The sequence below is a fragment of the Acanthaster planci genome, linkage group LG12 (genome assembly GCF_054643075.1).
Source record: "Acanthaster planci isolate LZ-2023a linkage group LG12, COTS_SCS, whole genome shotgun sequence".
Classification (NCBI taxonomy): domain Eukaryota; kingdom Metazoa; phylum Echinodermata; class Asteroidea; order Valvatida; family Acanthasteridae; genus Acanthaster; species Acanthaster planci.
In genome coordinates this window covers 1,283,298-1,294,769 of record NC_141788.1, presented here as the reverse complement: position 1 = coordinate 1,294,769, position 11,472 = coordinate 1,283,298, and the positions used below count along the sequence as shown (strand labels likewise).

The window sequence follows — 11,472 nt, the reverse complement described above, 5'->3', positions numbered from 1 at the left end:
GTAGACTCACATCACAAGCTGTCAGGCAGAATCAACTCTTCATAATGGATAATAGGATAGGCAGTACATAATACACGTGAAACCTTGAAACCTTTTAAGTGAAAATTATTAGCCTCAATTTGACGGTGCACATCGTACCGTACCACCGCACACCCATTTTGTCCCGATGTTGGAAGAATCTACAGAAAGTACAAAAGTTTAGAAAAAGAGACATTGCTTCCAAAACACTGTGGTTTCCGGTCAAACGGAGCCACGTGTATTTCTTTGCTAAATATGAATAAATATTTTAAAACTCAAGGCCGGTATAAAACGAAAGCGTTGATTGATGAGTTTGATTTAGTCAGAAGGGGTTTAAAATGCGATATACAATTTTTTTTAAAAGGAGCCGAACATTAAATTCTGCAATTTAATCTGGTGCAAATCTGGTACAAATCCAAACATCTCAAGCGGTTTACCAAAAGGGGAGGTGGTCGTTCAAACTCCCCGAACCCCCTCTCCTTTAGCCCCCTGCTCTTTGAGTTTTCATCGTGTAAATGTACATCCTTAATTCTTTATTGACAATGGAATATTCTTTCACAAATTTCATTTATTCAACTATTAAACTTGAATGTTTTTCCCCCCAAATCGTTCTCTTCCCTCTGCCCCGACATAACTTTGTGACGACATGCCCGGAAATACGTTGTACAATTTTAATTTTTGTTCTAAGAGAAACTTTCCGATCTATTCTACCCTGATACTTTGAAATTTTAGTGCCGAATCCGAACATTCGAATATCTGAATGAAATTCTACAGCTATGATGAAAAAGGATTTTTAACTTGAATACGCGTAGGAGAGCTGTCTAGTGATATGATTTTCCATCTCCTCTATGGTAGAAAAAGGGAGAAACTTCAGTATTTATTTTGATTTTATCGTAATGAAAATTTCCATATTCATGAGCTGAAGCGCGATGTTATTCAAGGCAGAGCAGCGGTAACACCACACTTTTCTTCATTTTCTTGGAGTGAGTTTCTTTTTTTTGCTTGTTCGTTGTGTCAAATAGCTTGTTTGGAAAGAAATGATGGCCCGTGAGTATTTCTTCCAAACCTTGTCATGGGCAAGCATTAACGACTTATTTTTGCAGTTTACCAATCAAGTAGCGCCCTCTGCTAAAAGAAGGACAGCGCCCTCTATGAATGGAAAAGCTCCCACATTCTTGTCACTGTACTACATGTATATGAAAACAAATTGAGTTGTTCACTGCAGTCATTGCATGCTCGAACTGAAATACCAACATTAAATGGGAAGAGCGGTGCCCCCCTAAGAGGCTGAAACCCAAACATTGGAGTGGGCATATTATTTTCCTTTTCTGCGTGAAAAGTTATTTCTTAAAGTTTTTAAGATGACGAGCAGAGAGGCAGCAAAAGAGACAGGAAAATTATAGAGCAACTACCTCCCCCCCCAGTCTGAGTGTCACACTTTCTACTCCGTCCAAGCTCCGTACGAACCCACGATCGAGTGCGCGTCTATCACGACTTCAAATCCCGGGCCGAGAGAAGCTATCTGGACGCGAGCCGGGTATGTTATGAATAATAAAACATATGACGTTACATGGGTGAATACTGTAATTGTCGCGCACGGCGTCATCAGGGCATTTTTTTTTCTCACTGGCGCCCGTTTGTACTCCACATGCGCCCACATTTCAAATGTGCCTGACTTGCAGGCACATTTTGAGAAATATATTAAATATGAAATTATGGCTATATGTACATATGAGAAAAATCATGCCCTGATGACGCCGTCCACGACGAATACAGTATTCATTCATGAAAGCCATGTTGTTTTAGTTATGTTTACGTCATATGCGCCCAAATAGCGTCTCCCCGGCCCCTACCCCCCCATCGCAGAAAAAAACCTGGCGCGAAATAATGATAGAGGGCGCTATCAACTGTGCACGGCGGCTGGCTCCGCCAGGCACATTATGCGAGCAGGATGTAAACACACGTCATCTTGAGCGCTTTATGTCACGTTGGTGGTGTAACAGCTGAATTAGAATCGGTTGATCTTGCTGGCAGACAGAAGACCTCGGTGTATCATGGGTATCATCACGCTGTAAAAGATAACAAATCGTATAATATTTGCTGTAGATGGACAAGGTGCAGGCAGGGCAAAATTAGGCTCCAGTTGACATTCTGAAGTAAAATCTGCTAGTCAGCCAGTGAAGAGTGTGCCCGGTTATTGGAATCAGCGTGTAACTCAGACCCGTTCCGTCCCTCCATATGCCCGCTTGCTGCTGACATGGATGGTTGCTGATGTTCAGACGTGCAGTCACTAGTGCCTTCGTCGCTGTGAATATGGCCCTACATGTACCTCAACTAAAAAATTAGTGGCAGGTCTTGTAGCTTCACTAGTCACTGCCAGCTGACTATTTCACTGAGAGGACTAAAAACCTTGAAAGTTGAACTTAAAGCTCATGAGCTTCTGGTTTTGCTCGAACAATTAAATTACTTGGCCAGCGTGCAGATTGCCGAATGGCGTTCTTCTCGCAACTCCAGTTGTTATGCTGGAAGAATTTCACTTTACGACGAAGACGAAAGGTGGGCCTATGCTAAATTTTGTAATTATCTCCTATTATCCTATTATTATATTTAACTTATAATCAGTAGCATTTCTCAGTGTTAAAAGTTTGGTTTATCTTCAGAACTGTTATTTGTAATTACTATAGTCAAGATTGTGCATGTTTTGACTTTTTGACATGTTTGTGTAGGCCCTGTACGGCTTGTGTTTTAAGCTCTGGGGATAACTGTTTGGAACTATAGAAGGACCTTGGAGAAAAGACACAAAAGGACTGCATGTAGGTTCTTTAATGGCAGAATTTCCAGAAGTTGAGCCACACAGTTCAACTTGCAAGTAGGGTAAAGGTGGGGGTATTCGACAACATCAGAAAAGCAAGAAATTCGACCAGCTGTGTAGTTTTTGAAGGCAGTTGGTCGAATATTCCTCCTGGTCGATAGTTCCCGCACTCACCCTACTTTATAATTTGCTACAGCCTTGGCTTTACACATGTTACATGTAACCATATTTCTGGGCTTTGGGGGTTTATTACACTGCACAAAACTTCACGTGCAGAGATTGGATGTTACAGCATGGAGAAAGACACAGTCAAACCCTTCGTATATAAACCTTCATGTATACAAATAAATAAATATCACAAAGCCCACTCTTTCCATCATGCAGTTTACATGTATGTTTCAAGTTTGTTTTCACAAGATACATTTGTGCATGTACATGCATACATTTTCCAGTTAATTTTACCAGATCCCTTGATAGAAACATTTATTTTTACTCATTACACGTACATGTACTTAAGTTATGGGCTTTTATAGAATTCTACCCTGGAACTGGAGTTAAGTTCTTGTTCTTTGTTACTTTTTACTTCTATTGTAAAGAGTTCCATGCCCAGCCACCACAATATTCCAGCGTCATAAGCACCGACAGGTTTTACTGGCAGTCTTAATTTTTCCTAATCTGAATTGGCTTAAATGTTCCAAAGCTGAGGTTGAATTTATGTTTGGCATCAAGTATGCCAGTGGCCGGATATAGAACTCTTGCCTTGATGTTTACTTTGTACATTAGGACTGTAGGAAATGGACTAGTAGTAGTTGGCATCAGAAAATTATACATTTGGCAAGATTTTGAAGGTAGGGCCTTGATATTTTGTCACATTCCCCCAGAAGAATCAAATTTCTTAAGGTTTTTGGTTAGGCCAGGTGAAAAAAAATCAGTACATCATCCATGTCCTGATCTTTCTGTAATTTAAAAAAAAAAAAATTCAGTTCAATTTTTCATTTGTGGCTGCTTCGATAAAACACAGAGAACATTGTCTTCATTTGACTCTTCTTTCTGGTGGGATGTACATGGACGTGTTGTAGCTAATGAAAACTTGCGTTCAGTTGGAACTGAAACATAGGCAGGCACTTTGAATTTAAACACTTGGTAGCCATTTTGGATAAAAAATGAAAAATAAAAAGACTCTCCTTGTCATTGTGGAGAAACCTGGACAATCAACTGTTTTCTTTTTGTTCTTGGCCTTGTAATGATAATCATTAACCTTCCTCGCTCTGTGTGATCTGATGTCGATTGAAAGTTTGAAAACTTAGGGTGGAGGATTTTGTAGGATTCAAGAAGATTGCAAGCCTAAATGCTCATGGTCATGACGGTAGGCAACATGTAACAACTTCACGTCTTTCTGATTGTTTCCCTTTCAGCTTCGTCTGTCGATTGAGATCGTATGGCCAATCCTCATGTTCATGATTATTGCCTTGGTGAGAAAAGATGAACTGCCAAATCCCAAGCATGAATGTGAGTTGTACATTTAAATTCTGCTTTGATTGAATGTATGCTCCACGGGGATAAAGATGTTTGCTCTCGCTTAGAAATATAAGCAGATCTGAGTACTTCCAAATTCTCATGTATGTAGTTTACGTTCTTGAAAACAGGACTGACTGTGTATACTGCTTGTATTGGGCAGGGATTTTGCTCAGCATTGGGGGCTTGACTTGTGTTTTACTTTTGCCATGTTTAAAGAGTTTTTTCAACATTGAAAAATGTATGTACTCGGGTATGGGGCCATTTTTTTTATTCTTGAAATCATAGTGAAAATTGTATCTGTTCTCCTTTAAAAAATGATGCACAAATATGTGTACTGTTACTGTCTTCAAGTATAGAATTCCTATTGGTCATGATTTCAAAAGTTTGGAGAAGTATTCAAACATACAGTAATACTGAAAGTTACTCAGACTTTAGTTACATGTACATGCACTTTTATATGAATGTATGCTTATCAAAAGAGGAACTTCTACATGTAGTTTTTGAGAATTTTGTACAATTTTTATGTAGAATTGGTCAGGAACAAATACAAGGAAGGAAAGACTTGCGGCTTTGAAAAACAGGCGTGCACATACAGGTGCATGGTACCACCCTTTGTCAGGTTGCAGTTTATGCCCTATTTCCTTTTAGTTGGTGTGCTTTGTGTATCATGTAGGCACAGGCGCAGGGTACCGAGGGGTACCAATAGCTGGTCCCTGCACTTGGCTTATGGCATTGTGAGTGACCTTGCACAGGCCTCAGTTGTGTTGCAATTCACTGAAACTCTCATGTAGGCACAGGCGCAGGGTACCGAGGGGTACCAATAGCTGGTCCCTGCACTTGGCTTATGGCATTGTGAGTGACCTTGCACTGGCCTCAGTTGTGTTGCAATTCACTGAAACTCTCATGTAGGCTCGTTGCATATTACATTTACAATGGCATGGACATCTACACGTACTGGTACTGTACATGCAGTTCACATCCATAGACAAACTTTGTCAAAGAGAGCCCCTCTTGTCTGCATAGTGAATGTGAAGTGTACATGTACAGTACACACTTTTCCATTACTTAGGTTTTGCCCAACATGCCCCAAAAGTCAGTGTACATCCATGTACATGTACAGTGTAGTTGCCTCCTCCATCCACATAACACTGTACATGTACACTGTCCAAATACACAGTTTTGATTAAATGATGATTTTTTAAAAAGTAATCTTCAAATGAAAGAAGGTTTGGAAATGATACTTATAATTGGCCCTCCCTCCAATGGTATCCACTTGCCTCTCTCTAAGATGAGAAAAATGTTGGTCCCATGTGTCGACAAATATTGCATAGTCCTTTTCCCCCTGTAGTTTGTACACATTGATTACTTGTGCCGATACACTATGTACGTAGAACATTTACTTCACCGTGGAAGCACTTACATGTGTACATATGTATAATTTTGAGAAGAGGATCCTGCAGTGTCATATAAAACAGTTTTTTTTCTTTTGGTCTGATTCTGGAGTAAATTGGTGTAAATTTTGACCAAGCGGGGAAACATGGAGATCAATATGTACATTCATGTAGATATGCTGTAAGAGGGCAATTGTGGTCAGAATTGTTTGAAGACTTTGCAAAGGTCTTTGCATGCACCTTTACACATTTATGGTTTGTGCCTGCGATTTAATTCTCAGGTTCCTATCAGCTGTTCATTGTTTATAATATTTCTTGTACAATCTGTTTTCTTGAATCAGGTCATTTCTTGAGCAAGGCGCTGCCTTCAGGAGGCCTTCTGCCCTTCTTTCAATCTTTCCTCTGTGACTTTGACAGCAAATGCCATCGAGAGGAAACCTACGGGGAGACTATGGGACACATCAATAACTACAGAGATGCCGGGTAACGGAACATTCTCAACGCTTGTTTTGGAGATATGCAGAGCAGAACATACTTGTAGTATTTAGCAAATGTGTACATGCACATGTACGTACATGTACATTTGCTAAGCAAAGATCATTAAACAAGTCGGTTATAATGAATGCTTTTATTCTGTAGACCAAAATGTTGTGCGCACACAGTGAACATGATATGGCTGTTATAAACTCCTTTTTTGTGGAGCACATTGAATTGTTTTGATGTACCGTAACTGACTGGATAAAAATCATTCACAATGCATTCTGCATTAGTAGAGATGAACCAGTCCTTTCTGCATAAGTAGAGATCAATCAGTCCTTTCTCCTTGTAATTTCAAGTCTTATCTCTGCTCCATCCAAAATACAGTTTAACCAAACTAGTGGAAGACATTGAGGTCGTCTTGAGTAACAAGACCACAATGGAATCACTGAAGAAGTTCCTGACCAAAGTTGCTGAGCTGAACAAGCTTTTACCGTTCATGGACAACTTGAATGACGTAGCAGACACAATTCCTGGTAAGGTTGTGTATTTGTAGACGGGTCGCTGCCTAGATCTTGGCTCTGAGCCAGAAACTGACCAGCATCTTTTGACAAAGATGATCTTCAGTGTAAGGTCAAGCTGAATGAAATATTTGTGCGCACATGGGCAGGCTTTTACCCAAATTTATGTACTTGTGGGTTTTTTGTTGCACTCTGACTGGCAGGACTTATATGGTCCTTGAAATTCCAGGAACTATATAGGTCCTTGAAAGTCTGTGAAAATTCCCTTTGCAAGAGAAAAGTTGACTGATTACTTTTGTCAGTTACTTTGCTGGTGAAAAAATTCACCAACAGTAGTGGATCTTTGTGTCCTGTGATAAGCCAACCTATAAGTACTTACTGAAATGTTTACAGATGAAATGAACCAAATGAAGTCTCTGACAAACCTGATTCACTATGGTACATTCATGTTAATTTATGTTGGGGCAAAAGGTTTATGTACATGTACATTGTATACACTTGGAAGAAAAACAGTTTTCCTAAATTTTTTGTTTTGCCAAGTTTGTTCTTTAAGAGGTCAGACAAAATGTATCTCAATGTAATGTTCACAGAGTGTACCTCAATTGAAAATACTCAGGGACATTTATTAGGGTTCAAAAAATTGATATTTATGAAAAATCATTATGATCTACCCCCCCTTATTGTCGTTCAAAAACACTTCAGAAAGTGGTCCACTGTGACTATGAGATGTGACAAAAATACTGAAAGTGGCACTTAATATTAGGGTCAACTGGAGTATGAAACATGTTGGTTTTTTTTAGTAAATATGAATTACATATACAGTATACATGTGTGTTTTATTTGATTCATATGCCGTGTACATTAAGTACAGACCCATTTTGTCTCTCATGAAAAGGACTAGTCGCTAGACATGGGTGAAATAGTGAAATTGGAGGACAGGTGTTTTTGTTCCACCAGGTATATGTCAGTTTTTTGCCCCAACCATGTACATGTATGTACCCTCCAATTTACAAGTTTCACTGAGGAAAAATCCATGTAAATAAGTTGTTTTCATCTGTGGTATTAATTCATGAGCCAACTTATACTGTACTAGGGCGGATACTAAATTTGTGCAAACTCATAGACCATTGGACTGAAGCTGCAGAGACACGAACCAGTAGCTGGAACTTATTGTTATGTTAATATGCTCAGACTTTGGAAGTACATACAACGTAGGTTGGCACTGACGTCAGTGGTTGCTTGGTGGTCCGTGCATGTATGGTACGTGCATAATGGTGTTGCTAGAAATATTGCCATCCATGCAATGGCTTGCCAAAATTCACCGAGAGCCAGCTTTGGCTCTCAGGAACTGCACCACACACGACTTTGTCTACTAGAACAAACCACTTGAGCGCTGTGGGAAATCTGAATGTGTGATATTTTTTGCCAGCATGTGAAGCATGTGCATTCCAAAATGCATACTTTTTTATATTTGATTCCTCTGAAAGTCTGCTCTTTGTGGGAAAAAAATTGTTTGTGGGAAAAAAAACAAGCATCGGTCGACACTCGTCTTAGCCAGAAAATGCAGTCCGTTTATAAACATCTGTGAGCATGGTTGTTACTGGCTTGAGTGATAATCTGTCAGTTTTTCAGGCGTAGGCTTTTGGAATTGCCTGTTGTCAAGATCTACGAACTTTCCTCAAATGATATGCTGTGTGCACTCTGCACTTGAATTTGGTGAATCGTTTATCATAGTGTCCAAAGCAAATGTTTGTTTTTAGGATGGGGAGGAAAAAGCACCGGGAAAAAAGATAACAGGGTCATTTTCATAAAATTTCATTTGACGTGCGATCTGCACCTGGTGTAATTACAACATGTTTAGTGTGCACCTGCTTAGTTGGAAATCCAATGGCACAGATCACATTACGAACAAGGAACTAGTGTGTAACTTACTAATCAGTTATAAAATTGTCTAAATGCAAACTCCTACCGTGGAGCTGAGTAAATCGATTGGCACAATTTTGATTTTTGCTGACACTCAGGCAAAATATTTCGGGTCAGGCTTGATGTCCTTTAACCGAAAGGTATCAAACATTGAAAGATTCAAGCAAATATGGACTTTACCAAAAGGGTGAGAATTTCCCTGTGAATTTGCGCATTCAGCTGATAATGGTCCCAATACCCAACTGCAGTACACTGACACGGCCTGGTCTCAAATCCAAAGGAAAGAGATAAAGAATGTACGTATGGGCAAACTTGTAGTTCAGTTTTTGAAATCAGTCTTATGCAAATAATCTGTCTGCCATGTATCAAGTCTCCAGGGTTGAAAAATGCAACCATATACTTTGGGGGAGGGGGGGCAAATGATCCCATTTTTTTGATTTATGGTTTTGTGTTCCTATTCCTTTATTCCGATGGTGCAGTTATAGAGGGCAGTATACCCATAAAACAAGTCAATTCTAATCTGAAGACATTCGTGTAGGATAAAGGTGGGGGTATTGGCCCACATAAGAAAAGCAAGAAATTCAACCAGCTGTGTACATGTACATGTAGTTTTTGAAGGCAGTTGGTCGAATTCTCCTCCTGGTAAAAAATCCTGCACGTACCGTAATAGTACGTTTTTACATGGATATTGAGAATCAGCTCAGTACTTAAGTCAGACTGTTAAAATGCTTCTCAGATGGGTCACTTGTAACTGTCCTTATATTGGTCACTTATAACTGTCCTTCAATGTGTTGATGTACTGTACCTGTACATGTAGATAGACATCTCCTTGATATGCGATAATCACATTCACATCTGTACCGGGTACTTGAAAAAAAAATACAGAATGATATGAAGACAAGAGCAGGCACTTACTGGGCTGGTTTGTCTCCTCATGTGCCATGCACCAACTTATCATGCATTTGACATGCAAGCTTAAGGGCCTACCAGTTTGACATGAAGTGCTTCAAAAATACACATTAAAGCCAATCTTGTGTCAGCTTGGGCTGCACAAGTTGTTTTTGTCTGGCCAAAGTGCCCAAACTGGCTGATATCTCATGGCTTTTGTAACCAAGGGTGTTGGGTATGTGTGTAGGCCGGCCCATGTAGACTTGACTTACATTGCATAACTGTACCGTTCTCAGAAGGGAGAGCAAATTTTATGCATTGGTCACATCTGTGTACTCAACAAAATGTACTGCAGCAGTACGTTTAGGCCAGTAATATTTCTTGTGTATATTTCTGCTCACTGCTCATGCCAATGTTTTTCTACTCAAGAGGCGCGAACCTGCAACCTGAAGTTCACACATTGTGGAGACAAGAAGTAATGTAGGAACTCTCAGAAAGTTCTGTCTCTAGAATGACATGTACATGTAGCGCGCCCAAACTGCAAAAAAAATGATCTTTGCAAGAATGATTGACTCTAGGGCAGGCTTACATGTACGTGCACGTGGATGACATTTCAAATTCTCATGTAAACTTCTACAGCACATGTAGTTTTTAAATTTGTAGTACTGTAGTTTTTGCTCAGTCATTCCGTGAAAACAAGGTTGGAGTACATCCTCTACAGGTACATATGATGAATCAAGCCATTGGTAAATTGATAGTGGGGAAGGTAGGAGGGAGGGAGGGACCATGACCCCCCCAAAGGAGTAAAACCTTGTTGGATTTTGAAAATAATGAGACAAAACTTGATTTTGTTTGGGGGGCCGTAATACATGTACATGTATGTCATTTGACTTCCTTCCAAGTGTTTGTCAGAAACCCCAGAATGTAGCCTCATTCCTCAGGAAAGCTGTAAAGGATTACAAATATAAATCACCGAAACTCCCCCACCAAAACATTTTGTCCTGGATCTGTCCTTGAATCTTGTACTTACCACTCACTATTTTTCTCTGGTTTTTCTACAAGTGTACAATCTTGTAAATGTCCATTCCTACCTTTCTTGAAACACAATTTAGTGCCTGTAGGAAGAAAAGAAAAATAAGAGCGAACCGGTGTACCCTGAGCGTGCCAAACATTTGTGAAGTAATCAGACAGTGCCATTGTGCTAAGTGTACAGTTGATTTCTGTGCATGTATTGTCAGTGAATGTGGAAGAGTAATCCAGGGTATGCATTGGTCTCATGTTTCTATGGTAACAGAAGACCCACACAATCCCACAGCACATTTACATGTACGTTGTACATGTATTATTCCTTTGTTCCACTTCTGTCATGCCTGCATCCTGTCTGTATAAAATTGATGAGATACAATTCTTGGACAGCATGGCATGGGACATTATCAATGAATTTCCCTTCTTTTTGTTTCCCTAAGTCTTTACAGTCTCGTCATCCATCCCAGCATGCATTCAAAATTATACTGGTGTACATGTAGGCCTACAGTCATGACAGTAGCTTTTATTGATAGAGATCAGGCTTCAACTGGTTGTGTTTGTCTGGAACAGTTGTGGTAATAAAACGGACATAAATACACCTGTCATCAAAGCTGAGAGACAGGGTTGTAGATGGAAACAAGTCCTTGAATGCATTACATACTTTGTAATAAAGCATTTGGGTCATTCTACATGTACTAGTGTGGTGTAAATTCAGGGTCCAACAGTGTGACATTTTGTTATCTCTGTTACACCTGTCCTGGGTAATTTGACATGGAAATATCACGGAAATTGATTTCAAACTATTACTGTTTGTTTGGTAGGTACATATAATTTACACTAACTCTTCACTCTTGGAAATTAGAAAATGTATTATGAACTTTCAAAATTATAAGTCAGA

General features: G+C 39.6%; 1 protein-coding gene across 2 annotated transcripts in view; it reads left to right on the top strand.

Annotated features, from left to right (window-relative positions):
* The first annotated feature begins 2,011 nt into the window (after window positions 1-2,011).
* The window catches only part of LOC110982808 (phospholipid-transporting ATPase ABCA1-like), a 45,647-nt gene continuing 36,186 nt past the window's right edge, over window positions 2,012-11,472 (top strand). For both annotated transcript variants that reach the window (XM_022241491.2, XM_022241490.2), the window contains exons 1-4: window positions 2,012-2,574; window positions 4,246-4,339; window positions 6,081-6,222; window positions 6,604-6,752. In XM_022241491.2, the coding sequence (XP_022097183.2) occupies window positions 2,509-2,574; window positions 4,246-4,339; window positions 6,081-6,222; window positions 6,604-6,752 (451 nt within the window). In that variant the 5' untranslated portion in view covers window positions 2,012-2,508. The remainder of the gene's footprint in view (window positions 2,575-4,245; window positions 4,340-6,080; window positions 6,223-6,603; window positions 6,753-11,472) is intronic.